Here is a 14,985-nt window from a genome sequence, read left to right as displayed (position 1 = left end):
GAGGAAAGAAAACTTTCAAAAATACAATAAAAAATACAACATCTAAAATGAAGAGTAAATTGGATAGGCTTACCAATAGAATGGATACTACAAAAGAAAAAGTCACAGAACTCAAGGGCATGTCAACAATTATTCAAACCAAAGATTGGAAAAAAGAAATGCATGAGGAATTACTTATGATTTTTTTTAAAAAGGGAGCACACAAAATCTGTGGTAAATATCAAACAAACGAGCACATAACTGGAGTCTCAGAGAGAGGGCAGAATAGGCAAAAGAAATATTTGAAGAGATAATGACTGAGTATTTTCTAAAAATGAGTAAATACATCAACCCACAAATTTAAGAAGCTCAGCAAATACCAAGCAAGATAAATATGGAAGTAAATAAACTTAAGACCTAAAAATTTTTATTTAAACTATTATTCAAAAATAATACCCTCTTGCAAACACAGCTTCAAGACTTACCCAAAAAAGGTCTTTTTTTTTTTAAGATAGTATTCAAATAGTAAGATAAACCTAGAACATTCTGTAAGGAGTAAGAGAAGGGAAGATTATCAAATATTATAGGAAAGTTTTTCACTCTTAACAGGAGAGAGAAAAAAAGCAGAAAAAGGGCAGAGTTAAGATTATGATAGAAAAAAAATACAGACAAACAAACAAAATGAATTAGCTAAGTTCTCCAGATGAAAGACAGATTGCCAGATTTATTACAAAACAAAACAAGCTAGGGACACCTGGGTGGCTCAGTTGGTTAAGCATCCAACTCTTGGTTTTGGCTCAGTTTGTGATTTCAGGGTCATTAGACTGAGCCCCACATCAGTCTCAGTGTTCAGCATAGAGTCTGCATAAGATTTTCTCTTTACCTCTTCCTCTGCCCCCTCTCCTCTCTCTCTAAAATAAATAAATAAGTCTAGAAGGAAAAAAAGCTATACACTCTTAGAAGAGATACTCTTAAATCATAAACTTAAAAAGACAAAGTAAAATATGGGAAAAAAAATCAGGTGAATACAGATCAAAATAAAGCAGGTTTAGCTACACTAATATCAGCCAAAATATACTCTCTTAAAATGTAAAGCATCATTAAGGATGAGAAGGTCTCTTACAATGATAATTGGTTCCAAATCACCAAGAAGATCATTGCAGACATTCGAGCATCTCATACAATAGTGTCAATATATATAAAACAACAATTAATAGGAAGAAACTGACAATTTACCATAATACTATGAGATTTTGAACCACCTCTCTCAATTCAGGTTAAGAAGTCCCCTCCCAAAAAAAATCCACAAAAAGAAGATTCAAATAATACAGCTAACAATTTGAACTAATTCATTCTCTGAACACACAGAACAAATTGAGTTACTAAGGACAAGAAGATAAATTTTAAATCTCCATGTTTAGATATTTTTAAAGATACTTTGAAATGGCTTATAGATCAAAGAAGAAATATGGACAGTAAGAAAATTTAAAATGAGTATTAATGACCATTTTCTATGTAGAAACCTGTCTGATGCAGCAAAACCTGTGCTTTGTGGGAACTTTAAGTACATAGTTAGAAAAGTTCAGAAATTAGTGAGCTAAATGTTGGGATTTAGAAGTTAAGAAAAGAACAACAAATGATACAAAAAAAGTAGAAAGAAAAAGGCAATACAAGTAAGAGGCATAATTAATGAAATGTTAAATCCAAAGTATAAAGAAGAGATCACCAAAACTAGTTCATTGAAGAGCTTATGAAAATGAACAAACTTATATCAACTTATCAACAAAAACAAAGAGCACAAATAAAAATCCTTATAAATGAAAAAGATGACATAGCCACAGATATAGCAGAGATTAAGAAGATGAGAATACTATCAACTAGTCTATACAAGTAGATTTGGAACCTTAGGAGAAATGGAAATAATACTCACAGAAAAATATAACTTACCAAAAATGACTCAAGGATAGTTAGAAAGCCTACATAATCCTATAAATGTCTAAAGGAATTGAAGCAGAAGCATTTTCCCACAAAGAAACTCCAAGACCAATGTTATAGGTAATTTCTACCAAATTGCAGAGAAACAGATTATTGCAGCATTATGCAGGACCTTCCAGAGAGTAGAAAATTAAGAATATGTGCCACTCTATTCTGCGAGGCCAGTATAACCTTGATACCAACACCAGATATGGGTAGCTGGTAAAAGTAAAATGATGGATCTGTTAAACATACGAACATTGATGCAGAAATTCAACAGTCTATAAAGACTATATATTCCATTATCAAGCTTGATTGTTGCAAGATTAGTTTGATATCAGGAAAACCTGCTATAATAACCAACTGGAAGAGAAAAAGCATATAAGTATCTCAATAAATGTGTAACAAGCATTTGACAAAATTTATACCCATTCATGAAATAAACTCTTACCAAATAAGGAATAAAAAAGTACTTCTTACCAGATAAAAATCACATCACACATACACACACATGCACATACATACCTCTAATAACATGCGGTATAAAATATATAGGACTTATTGGAGGAAAAACTTAAAAGAGAGATGTAGCAGAGCCTGCATAACCCCCGAAGTGTGTATCATCCCACAGAGCAGTGTGCTTAGGCTGGGCATAGCCAGACCCGTCACACTATGTGTGGCCAAGCACTAACTTTACACATGTATAGAGACAGAATACAGGTTACATCAAGAGAGCTGTGGAACAATGAGTCTCCTGATCCTTGATAGAGGTAGGATTTGGAATTCAAAACCTGTGCTTCTGTTGATCTGACTCAGTCACACTGAGCTACCAACAGGAAAATGGAAATTAGTTTCTGAGGTACTTTTACTGTGCCTCTACTCAAACCTCAAATGAGCATTATCCTAAATAGAAAGACATTCCTCTTAATACTGGGGACAGCGAGAGGAACCTGGGTGGCTCAGTCAGATAAGTGTGCAGCTTTTGATTTCAGATCAGGTCATGATTTCAGGGTTGTGAGATCAAGCCCTGTGTCAGGCTCCATACTGGAGCATGGAGCTTGCTCAAGATTCTCTCTCACTCTCCCCCTACACCCCCACCTCTCTCTCTCCATCTCTTAAAAAAAAAAAAATGGAGACAAGGATGGCCACTGTCACTAAGCCTCATCAATATTATATTGGAAGTGTAGCCAATGCAATAAAGTAAGAAAAAGATACTAAAATCATGAAAATATGAAGGTAGGGAGTAAAAATATCAGTATTTGTTGTCTTTAACCTATAAGCAAGCTTTAATCTATAAGCAGTATGGTTGTCTTAATCTATAAGTAACTTACTGAAAATGATAGAAAATGTAGTATGTTTAGTGGATATAGGTTATTATAATAAAATTGCATTTTAAAATATCAACAATAATTAGAAAATATAATTATAAAAGACATATTCAGAGAAAATCAATGAAACCAAAAGCTGGTTCCTTGAAAAGTTCAATAAAATTTATAAACCTCTAGTTATACTGATCAAGAAATAAAAAAGAAAAATTAGCAATATCAGAATGAAAGAGAAGATGTCACTAAGGATCCTGCAATCATTTAAAGGACAGGAAGAGATACTGTGAACAAGTTGAGGCCAATATATCTGACAACTTAAAGAAAAGGAACAAATACCTTAAAAGAGAGAAATTACCAGAAATGACAGAACAATAAATAGAAAATATGAATAGCCCTATATCATTAAAGAATTTTAATATGTAATTAAAAACCTTTCTGCAAAGAAAATGGCAGGACTGGATTGCCTCACTGATGAATTGTATCAAACACTGAAGAAAAGAATACTAACCCCACATAAGCTTCTTCAAATAAAGGAAGAAGAGCTCTTGATTCATTGTGTGAGATCAGTATTGTCTTGATACTAAAACAAGAAAGAGGTGTTATAAAATAAAATAAAATTAGGAGTGCCTGGGTGGCTCATTGTGTTAAGCATCCAACTCTTGATCTCAGCTCAGGTCTTGATCTCAGGGTCGTGAGTTCAAGCTCTGCAATGCACTCCACAAAAAGAAAGAAAAAGAAATGAAATTACAAACTAATATTCCTCATAAACATGGACATAAAAATCCTAACAAAATATTACTAAATCAAACACATTGTTACATAAAAAGGATAATATATCATGACCCAGTGGGGTTTATCTTAAGAGTACAGGTTGGTTTAACACTTGAAAATCAGTAAGTGTAATTCACCATATTAGGATATGAAGGAGAAAACCATATAATCATTTCAACAGATGCAGAAAAATCATTTGAAAATATTCAACTACTACTTAAAACTATTAATAAACTAAGAGTAGACAGAAGGGACTGTCTGTAACCTGATGAAGGGTATCAACGAAACAGCAGTAGGTAATAAAGTACTTCACTGTGAGAGGCGTACTGCTGTGATAAGTAACAAGGCAGTGTGTCCATTTCACTGATTCCTTCCAGCATTGTCCTGGAGGTCCCCGACAGGGCCACAAAAAGGAAATAAAAGTCACATCTACTGGAAGAAAGATGACATGGTCGTGCACATGGGAAATCCAAAGAAATTCTACCAAAAAAGCTTATGAAATAAATAAGCAAATTCAAGTGACAGGGGCAATATACAAAACCTTAATATTTTCACAGTCTAGCAGTGAACACTTGGAAAATAAGATAAAATGAACAATGTTATATATAATAACACCAAATATGATAAATGTTTATGTATGTGAAATGAATTATAGACATAGTATAAAAGCTAAAACTATAAACTTCTATAAAAGCATATGAGAAAATCTTCACAACAGCTGGAATAAAATGGTTATGCATTTAGAAAAATATCACATTGTTCCCTACTCTTCACCACACACAAGAATTCATTCCAGATTAATTAAGGACTTAAATGTTTTTCTAAAACTACAAAAATTTTTTATTAAAGATTTTATTTATTTATTTGACAGAAAGAGATCACAAGTATTCAGTGAGGCAGGCAGAGAGAGAGAGAGGAGGAAGCAGGCTCCCCGCTGAGCACAGAGCCAGATGCGGGGCTCCATCCCAGGACCCTGGGATCATGACCTGAGCCGAAGGCAGAGGCTTAACCCACTGAGCCACCCAGGCACCCCTAAAACTACAAAATTTTATGTGGTATCTTTTTGGCCTTGGGATAAGGAAAGATTTCTTAAGCCACAAAAAATGCACTAACTATAAAAGAAAAAAATGCACAAAACTTGACTATATAAGAAATTATATATATATACATATATATGTATATATATACACATACACATACACACACATATACATACATACATATGAGACTGGTTTCAAGAATATATAAAGAACTCTATGAGTCAATAAGAAAAGAAAACCCAGTAGGAAAATCAGCAAAACACTGAGGAGGCCTTTCATGGAAGAGGAGATAATAAAGCCAACAAAAAATAGCCAAGAGAAATATTAGTAATCAGTGAAATGCAAATCAAAAGCACAGGGATGTGCATTCAGTTGACAAAACTGCAGAAGTCTAGAAAGCCATCTACTGGTGGTAATGTGGATCAACAGGATTGCTTATAAATTGCTGGAGGAAGCATAAATTGATAGAAATACTTTGAGTTAAGTGTGTAAACCTGGTGATTCACAGACCTGTACCCCTGGGGATAAAAATATATGTTTATAAAAAATAAAAAATTTTAAAAAAATTATTAAAAAAAAAAAAGAAACACTTTGAAAAGGGCTTGGTAATCTGCCTATCAATTTGACCATGCATAGAAACTGTGTCCCAGAGATTCCACTTCTAGGTTTAAATCTAAGAAAATGAGCACATTTATACCAGGAGCTATGAAAGGAAATAAAATCATTTTTTAAAAAAATAATAACAAAAAAGTCTAAAACAAACCCAAATGCCAGCAATCGAGAATGGACAGAGTACAAGAGACTCCCACTATGGATGCTGACTATTACTGTTGTGTTCACACAGGGAACCCCCACCCCCCTGCCGACAGCATGGAGATAGCTCATTAATATCATTTTCAGTGAGAGGAGAATACATTTATCACTATATCCTTTTAATAAAATTCATAAATAGCAAAAACAAAACCATACATTGTTCAGGTAATTCATGAAATTTGAAATACTAAAGAGGCAAAGACATCATAAGCCCCAAAATCCGCATCACAAGGGACATGGAAGTGCATTTGACCTGACGAGATAGTAAGCACTCTAGCTCCTGGGTGTCTTACTTACTACCATTTATTTTGTTACATTTTAAGCATTAAAATTCAACTTTTCTAAATTGAACACTTGGAATTCCAGAGCCCAATTCCCAGTTTAAAATGCAAAACAAGCCTGTGGCAAATATCCTAAAGTATCCTTGTCCCCAGAGGTACTGGGCTCATATGTGGTAGCTGCATGTGAATTGGCAAGATGGGGCCTGGCCACCTGCCAGCCACAGAGTAAAGTCCTGCACGCTCTATGAGAGCCCTCGAGGTCATAATGAGCACCACCCGGGGGCCCACTGCCCAACCCTTCCTCTCCAGGGTCTTTCGGTCTCTCTGGGCGCTGAGGAGTGCTGACAATTGTATCCGGTTCCTCAGAACAAAGCTAATTTACATCCAGTAAATGTGCCTCCAGTCACAACACCGCTTTATTCTTGGGGTCTCTCCTGGTGCCTATAAACCGGGGCTCCCCTCTCAGAAGCTTATGAGTGTGCATCCCACGCCTGCATGGGGGCTCCTGCTTCACAGCACAGGAAGGAGGCCATTTGTGCTCCAGTAAGAGGGCAGGGCGCTACTCCAACCCACCCCTCCCCCAGACTGCCTGGCCCAGCACAGCCTGCACTCTTTACAAACATCTCAGCCTCCACCTCCCCAGGGAGACTGACAGCCCAGCTGAGGAAGCTGACCTTGACCTCCTCTTGCCTTCTGCAGCCTCCGCCCCAGGGCTAGAGGAGGTGGGGTGGAGAGAGTCATACCCTGACTCCTGGCCCTGTGCTCCAATCCAGCAGAGGGAGAGGAGGCCTGTGTGGTACACTGGTGGGTGAGCCCTGTACCCCGCACACCTGGGTAGGGCTCTAAGCCCTGAGACAGAGACCCTGCTCCAGGGAGAGCCAGACCTAGAATGTGCCCAGGCCCCTGAGAAGCCTGGACAGTGAAATGCGGGAGTGACCTGGGGGTAGGGCCCTTGTCAGGTGGACAGTGGAGAGGGTGGGCGTCAGGCTAAAGCCTCAGAGCACACATGAAATCCTGGTGGCTGTGGAGGTCCCTGGAGGTCCACATAGAGCCCACGCAGGGCTCTATGCAGCCCTGTGTACGGCCATGTGGGACCTGTGTCCCACCTCTCTGGAGTCTGTGTAGGGCCTTGCAGCCTCCTGTCCTGTCTCTGCAGAGACAAACAAGTGCCCCTGTCTCTGCAGAGACAGATGAGTGCCAAGCACAACCCTGCAGAAATGGAGGCTCCTGCAGGGACCTCCCAGGGGCCTTTGTCTGCCAGTGCCCTGCAGGCTTCACTGGAGTCCACTGCGAGACAGGTAGGCGCTGTGCTTGGGTGGGTCCCCTGAGTGGCTGGGCCCGCACCCATATTCGTGATGCCCTGGACACCCTGTTTTCAACAAGCATAGACCCTGGGCCGCTCAGCGAGCAGAGGGAAATGGCTGGGCCCCTGGCCCAGCTGGACAGGCCCCCCAGGGGAAGGGACCCTGGGAAGGGCGCTCCAAGGCTAAGGGGGATTTCCCCAGCAACGCCCCCCCCCCCCCGCCCCAGCATCTCTCCTTGGCATCTCTCCTCGATCCCCCTTCCCTTCTTCCCGCTATCCTCTCCTCCCTCCCCCAGACACCCCCTGGCGGCTCTGGCCAACTCTCTGGGTGTTCTCCAGAGGTGGATGGCTGCCACTCCAGCCCCTGCCAGCACGGAGGCCGGTGTGAGAACGGTGGCGGGGCCTACCTGTGCGTCTGCCCAGAGGGCTTCTTCGGCTACCACTGTGAGACAGGTAGGGAGGCAGAGGCCAAGCCCCAGTTCCTCCAGAGGCCCCTTACTCAGTCCTCTGCTGGGTCCCCTGATGCTAGCTACCCACCTCTTGCACTTGTCCCTCCAATGGCCCCACTTCACCCCAAAAGACAAGGCTGGCTCCATGGTCAGCCTGGGTGGGCGGAACTCACTGCAGCCCCAGCGTCCCAGTGCCCACCTCTCCTTACACCTGGGAATTCTCTGCCCATTTTCCTTCTTTATAGGACTTGCAACTCTCTGCAACTGTCTCTTCAATTTGCTGGTCTCAGCTCTCCTCCTAGGATGGGTGTGTAGTGTCCCAGGGGCAGGTTCTGTTCTAGCCCTGATGCTGGGCTTGACTGGCAGCACGGCACTGTGTGGCTGTGTGGGCTGTGCAAGGCTGCTGGGCTGGTGAAGTTTCTGCTGGGGGTGAGGTCTTAGGCCCAGGGACTGTGGGTGCTGGTAGCCCTGGCATAAGCACCATGGGGGCCATTTGTGGCCAAGGAGTCTCACTGTACAAGCTTGGGGTAGGTACGAGCGCACCTAGAACACAGTTAGTGGCCATGACAGTGATAAGGGGGCTCCACTGCTTCACTGGGAACCTGCGGGTCCTGGCCCTGGCCTGGGGAGCTCAGGTCCTCTCGATGCCCACAGCCCCAGTGCAGAGGGAGGCTGCCCTGGCTGCCAGTTGTTCCCCAGAAGAGGCCAGCCCTGTGCTCACCCCACCCTGAGTCACCACCTACCAGGCTACCTTGGCTTGGGAGTAGTGGTAGGATGACGTGCCCAGCCTCCCGGTGAGACCTCCGCAAGCCCTGCATTTCCCCTCAGAGAGCAGCCCCTCCCTCACCTCTTCAGATCGCTTCCTGCGATGGTTCCAGCCACATCCACCCCACAAACACACCCACACAGGAAGGACCTGTTGCCCCTAACAGCAAGGGTCCTGCTGGGGGAGCGGGTAAGGCCCCAGTGTTCACTGCTCCTTTCCTCTTCCCCAGTGAGTGACCCCTGCTTCTCCAGCCCTTGTGGGGGCCGCGGCTACTGCTTGGCCAGCAATGGGTCCCACAGCTGCACCTGCAAAGTGGGCTACACGGGCAAGGATTGTGCCAAAGGTGAGGTGGCAAAGGTGCCAGCGCAGTGGGTGGACCTCCCTCCTCCCTCAGAGGGCACAGACCCCTCAGGGGACAGGTCAAAGTTCTGAGCACCCCCAGGGCAAAGTGTGTAGGCAGTCGCTTAGTGGGCTCTGCCCAAGCAGCAGGAAGGGGTATAGAACTGCCCAGGAGCCATAAATACAGTCACAGGCACACACACCGCCATGGAGGGCAAAGGCAGTCACCTGCGCACACACTCATGAGGCCCTCCAGGAGGCACTGGCCAGAGACCAGGTAAAACGGCCCATTGTGGCAACAGGAGCAGGCTCCCCACCAGCAGTTGCCCACCTCCACCCTGGGAGGACAGGCCCAAGAGCCACCAGGTGAGACGCCTGGCTGGGGGCCAGGGTTTCTGTGGCTGACAGCTGACCACCCCTCCCTTGTTCTTGACGGAAACCCTGAAGAGCTCTTCCCACCAACGGCCCTCAAGGTGGAGCAAGTGGAAGAGAGTGGGGTCTCCATCTCCTGGCGTCCACCTGAAGGTCGGGCCGCCAGGCAGATGCTCGATGGCTACGCAGTTACCTACACATCCTCAGATGGTGCCTACCGCCGCACAGACTTTGTAGACCGGAGCCACTCCTCGCACCAGCTGCACGCCCTTGCAGCCGGCAGAGCCTACAACATCTCTGTGTTCTCGGTCAAGCGCAATGCCAACAACAAGAATGACATCAGCAGGCCAGTGCTGCTACTGACCCGCACACGTGAGTGCCCACCTGGATGTGCCTGGGGCCACCAGGAGAGGCACACTGGCCAGGGCCCCAAAGCGCCATGCCTTAGGAGTGAGGCCATGAGAGAAGTTGGGGGGCTCCCCAAGAAGGCACCTGCCAGGGGCCAGCCCATGCTGGGGGGGGGTGCCAAAGGGACAAGCAAGGCACCCAGGAGGTCACCCCAACATGCTGAGGAGGGAGACAGCAACTCTGAGGGGGTGGGGACAGAGTGTATTGGTGGCAGTTTTAGGGAAGGGGGCTGCCAGGGCAGATGCCTCTGGGGGTGCAGCTGCACAGGAGGGGGAAGCATAGTCTAGGGAGGCCTTGGGGGCCTTACCTGGCCCATCTGCTTCTGGGATCTACAGGGGAGGGCCTGGTCCCCCACAGAGAGAAACCTATGGTAGGTAGAGGCCAGGTAGGCATGGGAGACTGTGGAAGGGGGTGCTGGAGGCTGGAGGAAGGACCATGCATGAGGCAGTGGTCCCCTGGGCAGCATGGAGGGTCCATGAGGGCAGCTGGTAGGGGTTCAGAGCATAGCCAGCACACAGCGGCTCTGCTCCCACCACACCAGGTACTAGCGCAGGTCAAAGCAGGCAGGCAGGGCCATCCCCAAGAGCACTGTGAAGCCAGACAGCCAGGACCCACCAATGGGGACTCATGCCCAGGAAAGGAGGGAGGCCAGGTTGCTCAGAGGCATGGACAGAAACTTCATGGAAGGAGGAAGGTGCCCGGGTATCACCTGCCAGCCTGAGCCAGACACTGACCCTGAGGACACTGAAGTCCAAGCAAGGGATGAGATGAGAGACTCAGGAGAGGTGTGTGATGGGAAGGCCAGCTAAGAGGCACTGAGAATGCACCTAGACCAGCAGGAGGACCAGAGCAAGCTTGTGGGGCAGAGTGGGCTCTGCCTGAGCTTGGCTTTAGAAAGAAATGGCATCCCTACCCCTCCACCATCAGAGTGAGAGTGGGGTCTCCCCAGGAGACCAGGGTGGGCAGGAGGGATGCTGCCCACTGGACTGAGCACTGTGCTGCCAGGAAACAAGGGCTCCCCTCCTGGCTCCTGTGTTCTACCCAGACCCTTCCCCATAGTAGCCCAAGATTTCCCTAGCTCTTATCCTCAGTAGGCTGCAGCATCGCCCAAATATTCACTGTCAGTGCAACCAGAACAGCCAGGGGAAAGAAAAAGGAGGTCCCATGGTTCATGTGTCCCAAGGGCCCCACCCCATGGCCTCAAGATCGCAGTCCTCTGGTGAAGCTGCCTGTACCCCTACCCCAGGCAGGAGCCTATCTGGTTGACCCTAGTCCCTCTGTGGCTGAAGGCCGCAGCCAGCAAGCCCAGATGGGTCAGTGCCTCACTTGGACCCCTCTCGGTGACCCCCCACCCAGCACACTTCCTAAGTCCTGTCTCATGGTCTCAAGCACCTGCCCTCCCCCAGAGTGAGGAGGTGCCACCACCAGCTAAGGGGCCTGTTGCCCCCCAGGACCCCGCCCAGTTGAGGGCCTCGAGGTCACCAATGTGACAGCCAGCACCATCTCAGTGCGGTGGGCTCTGCACAGGATCCGTCATGCCACTGTCAGTGGCGTCCGTGTGTCCATCCAGCATCCTGAGGCCCAGGAGGACCAATCCACTGATATGGACAAGAGTGTGGACAGGTTCACATTTGGGTAAGAGCAGGGAGCCGGTCTTCCCTTCCCTCTGGGCTCTAGGACTTCCTCCCTTCTCCCTCTGTGCCCCTCCCCTGCTGTTCCCCACCTTCCCCGCCCGCCTTGAGAAGCAGGGGTGTGTGTGTGCCTCCTGTGTTTCACAAGCACCCGCTCAGCCCTAACAAGCAGAGACCCCCTTTGTTTCAGCCCTTAGTCCTGCCTCTCCCCATCACAGTTGCTACCAGACAGGTGTTTGAAAGTGCCCAACAAAACAGGGACACTCTAAAACTTGGGGTTCATGCCTCCCGCACAGATAATGAGACCAAGCCACCCAGAGAGTGGTACAGGGCTATCCCAGCCGGAGTCACGCAGGCCCCTCTGAAAGGGAGACACAGGGCACCCCTACACTTGTCTTAAATTTTTATATTGTTCAAATTGTACGTTAGAACCTTAAAGTAGGCATGTAAACATCTTATGTTTACTTATTACAAATACAACAAAACTACAAAGTAAATACAACTCACATGAACATCAGTCATTGAGACTGGCTGAGGATTGAAGTAAATGCTGGAATGGCCCCACAGTGAAGGCTCAGACTTCACAGCCTCAACCCACTCGGGTTCGCCAGCCAGGGAGGCTTCTGACACCTGCTGGAGGGCGGTGCTGGAAGACAGGAGAGTGGGGGAGGGAGACTGGCTGGGGTATCTGTACCTGCCAGTTGAAGAAACCCCCACCTAGTCAGCTGTGTCTCTGACCGCAGACGCCCAGGTCTGCTCTGTGGGGACTGCCCACTTCCAAGGACTGGTGTGACAAAAACACACATGAGGCCCTGGTGACTGAGTCAGGGTCTTCAGGACCACCCACTAGGGCCCCCCCCAAACTCAGCAGAGGCTGTGCTCCAAGCTGGGACTCACAAGAGAGAAACAGTGCAACGCACAGGAAGGGAGAAGTCGGGGGGCCAGGGGTGAGCTTCCAGGGCCCTTCTCCATGGAGTCACACAGGCCACCAGCAGGCATGACGATGTGTGAGGTGCTGTCTTCAGGGAAGCCTGTGAGAGATGCAGCACCCAGGGTTTTTATCGGGGGCTGGGCATGGGGCACCCCCACCTGTTGTCAATTCAGGGTACCCAGGAGGAAATGGGTACTTAGCATGAACCACACTGCACAGAGCTGTGGGGGCAGCGAGGTCCTCTCATGCACGAGGGTGCTGGGAACTCTGCTGGGAACTCCTGCCAAGGGCCCTGCAGGAGGGCAGTGAGGTCTGCTCCTTGACCCTCTTCTGCATAGTGATCCAAGTGCCCTTTTCTGGCCTCTCCTGCCTGAACACCGGCCTCTGCACCACAGCCATCCTGGGCAGGTGTGAGCCATCTTGATCCTTGCCCTGTACTAGACAGATACAGATCAGGGAGTAGTTCCCATGTGAGGAACCCACAGGTCTCAGGCCACAAATCTGGTCATTCAGGAGGCCACCTGCAGGATCACCCACAGCTAGGCCCACCTGTGTGGAAGCAGTTACAGTCTGGCAGTGGAGCCTCGCCCTGCCCTCCCACCCACAGGTCCCTGCTGCCAGGAAGGAGATACACCATCCAGGTGACTGCCCTCAGTGGGCTTGGGGGACAGGAGCCTCCCACTGAGAGCCTGGCCTCGACCCCACTGCACGTGTGGACTCGTGAGTACACAACCTCAGGTCTTGTGGGACCTTTGCAAGCTCTCACCTCCCTCCAGCCAAATCCTACCAAAGTGGCCCTGGCACCCCACAGGTCCCTTCCACAGGTGCCAGGAAGGGCAGGTGTCCCAGGAAGTCCTCTGCTTGGGTGTCTATCCAGCACCCAAAGGCTCCTGGGCAAAAGGCCAGAGGGCATGTGGGTGAATGCCCACAGTGTCCACTCTCTGGTCTTCAGGGTATCTGGTGGGGAGGAGGCCTGGCCCTTACCACCCCTCCCACCCCAACATGGAGGGGGCCAGTGTGTCATGTTGTCCACACCAGAGGGACCTGTGAACAAAGGGGGTGTGTGGTAAGGAGGAAAGATCTGGGCAGAGTCTAGGTTCCAGGTTCCAGGACAGCCCAGCTAGGGTAGGCACATGGACAGCCCATGGCAGGGTGGGGGAGTATGGTGAGGGCCGGCTTAAGTCCTGGCACTGACCCTGAGTGCTGGGACCCTGGCCCACTCCCTGCCTGCCTGGCCCCCTCCCACACCCCAGAGGAGGGTGCACATGGCCAGGCTTAGACAATCAAAAGGAGAAGACGCTGATAGGCTGCACAGGCCTGGGGCCTCCGTGGCTTCTTCCTGGCAGCATGCTGGGGAGTCTCTCGGGCAGAAGGAGGTGCTACTGCAAACACCCCTCTACACCACCCTTTAGGACTGTAACGTTGTCCATCATGACCACACGGGGCTTCTAGGAGACTTCAGCAGTCGTGTCAGATCTTTAAACTTGGTGGTGGTCCCTTTCACCTCCCTTCCCTGCTCCATGCCTATCAGGGCCCCTGCCACCAGCCAACCTGACAGCCGCCAGAGTCACAGCCACCTCTGCCCATGTGGTCTGGGACATCCCCACTCCCAGTACCTTGCTGGAGGCGTATGTCATCAATGTGACCACCAGCCAGAGCACCAAGAGCCGCTATGTCCCCAACGGGAAGCTGACGTCCTACACGGTGCGGGACCTGCTGCCAGGACGGCGCTACCAGCTATCGGTGACTGCCGTGCAGAGTGCTGAGGGTGACCAACTGCACAGTGAGCCTGCTCACCTCTACATCATCACCTGTAAGTATGGCCCTGCCAGCGATGGTGGGGCAGGGACGGCACACAGGCCAGGCCCTGTGGTCTGTTCAGGACTGACGGGGCCATGAAGGTGGCCCAGCCCCTCATGCTCACTGTGGGCCCCCAGAACAGCAGGCTGGGCTGCCCTCCTTGGGGTGTGGCATCCTTGCCCAGGAGACAGCTCAGCCCCAGGACCCTCATGGGCGACACCACCCCAGGAACATCAGACAACCACAAAGCAGGACTGTGCTCACACGGGAGAATTTGGGGGTATGAAAATCAGTGGGGAAGGAATTCACGGTCAGTGCAGGGTCCATGCACTAGGAATTTGTAAACATAAGCATATCCCTCCTCACCCTGTCCCCAGGGAGTGGCCTCGCAGCCAGGCCTGACCCACAAGGAGCCTCTGGACAGAAAGATGGGAGAGAGGGTCAGGATGGGCATGGGGAGGGGTAGCCTGGGAGAGGTAGGAAGGGAGACCCACGTGGACACACAAAGGGAGGAAACAGCTGAGGAGCACAGAGCCTCAGGCCACACTAAGGATGTGGTTTGCTCTCCAGCACACTGGAGGCCCAAGGAGTCCTAGCAGGTCCTGCATGACCCTGTTGCCATGCTGGAGCCCAGAGAAGGTGCTGTAGGGAGAGGGTGCATCTGGACGGACGCTGCGGAGAGGGCAATGGGGTGAAACAAGTGTGCAGGGAGGCAGATAGTGGCTGGGGCAGAACAGAATCCTCAAGAGCAGATACACAGGCACCATGCAAGAGGGTCAGACCCTATGCAGCTGCAGCCATAG

At 48.8% G+C, this 14,985-nt stretch overlaps 2 protein-coding genes across 17 annotated transcripts in view; one reads left to right on the top strand and one right to left on the bottom strand.

Annotated features, from left to right (window-relative positions):
* Positions 1–14,985, bottom strand: part of MTERF4 (mitochondrial transcription termination factor 4) — a 58,171-nt gene that overhangs the window by 16,814 nt on the left and 26,372 nt on the right. Inside the window, exons 4-5 of one of the 2 annotated variants that reach the window (XM_082689725.1) lie at positions 12,349–12,482; positions 11,959–12,097 (exon numbers count right to left, since the gene is read on the bottom strand). In XM_082689725.1, the coding sequence (XP_082545851.1) occupies positions 11,959–12,097; positions 12,349–12,482 (273 nt within the window). Of the gene's footprint in view, positions 1–11,890; positions 12,098–12,348; positions 12,483–14,985 lie in introns of those variants that run through there. The other variant, XM_082689724.1, reaches the window with a different exon arrangement.
* SNED1 (sushi, nidogen and EGF like domains 1) overlaps positions 1–14,985 on the top strand; it is an 84,287-nt gene that overhangs the window by 48,329 nt on the left and 20,973 nt on the right. For 13 of the 15 annotated variants that reach the window (XM_082689711.1, XM_082689703.1, XM_082689701.1 and 10 more), the window contains 7 exons: positions 7,368–7,481; positions 7,826–7,939; positions 8,931–9,044; positions 9,488–9,784; positions 11,272–11,455; positions 12,990–13,102; positions 13,914–14,195. In XM_082689711.1, coding sequence (XP_082545837.1) covers positions 7,368–7,481; positions 7,826–7,939; positions 8,931–9,044; positions 9,488–9,784; positions 11,272–11,455; positions 12,990–13,102; positions 13,914–14,195 — 1,218 coding nt within the window. The remainder of the gene's footprint in view (positions 1–7,367; positions 7,482–7,825; positions 7,940–8,930; positions 9,045–9,487; positions 9,785–11,271; positions 11,456–12,989; positions 13,103–13,913; positions 14,196–14,985) is intronic. The other 2 variants (XM_082689699.1, XM_082689709.1) reach the window with 1 other exon arrangement.

Source organism: Mustela nivalis (genome assembly GCF_964662115.1).
Source record: "Mustela nivalis genome assembly, chromosome: 11".
In the NCBI taxonomy this organism is placed as follows: Eukaryota; Metazoa; Chordata; class Mammalia; order Carnivora; family Mustelidae; genus Mustela; species Mustela nivalis.
The sequence above is the reverse complement of the archived record's forward strand: the minus strand, read 5'-3'. Positions and strand labels throughout refer to the sequence as shown.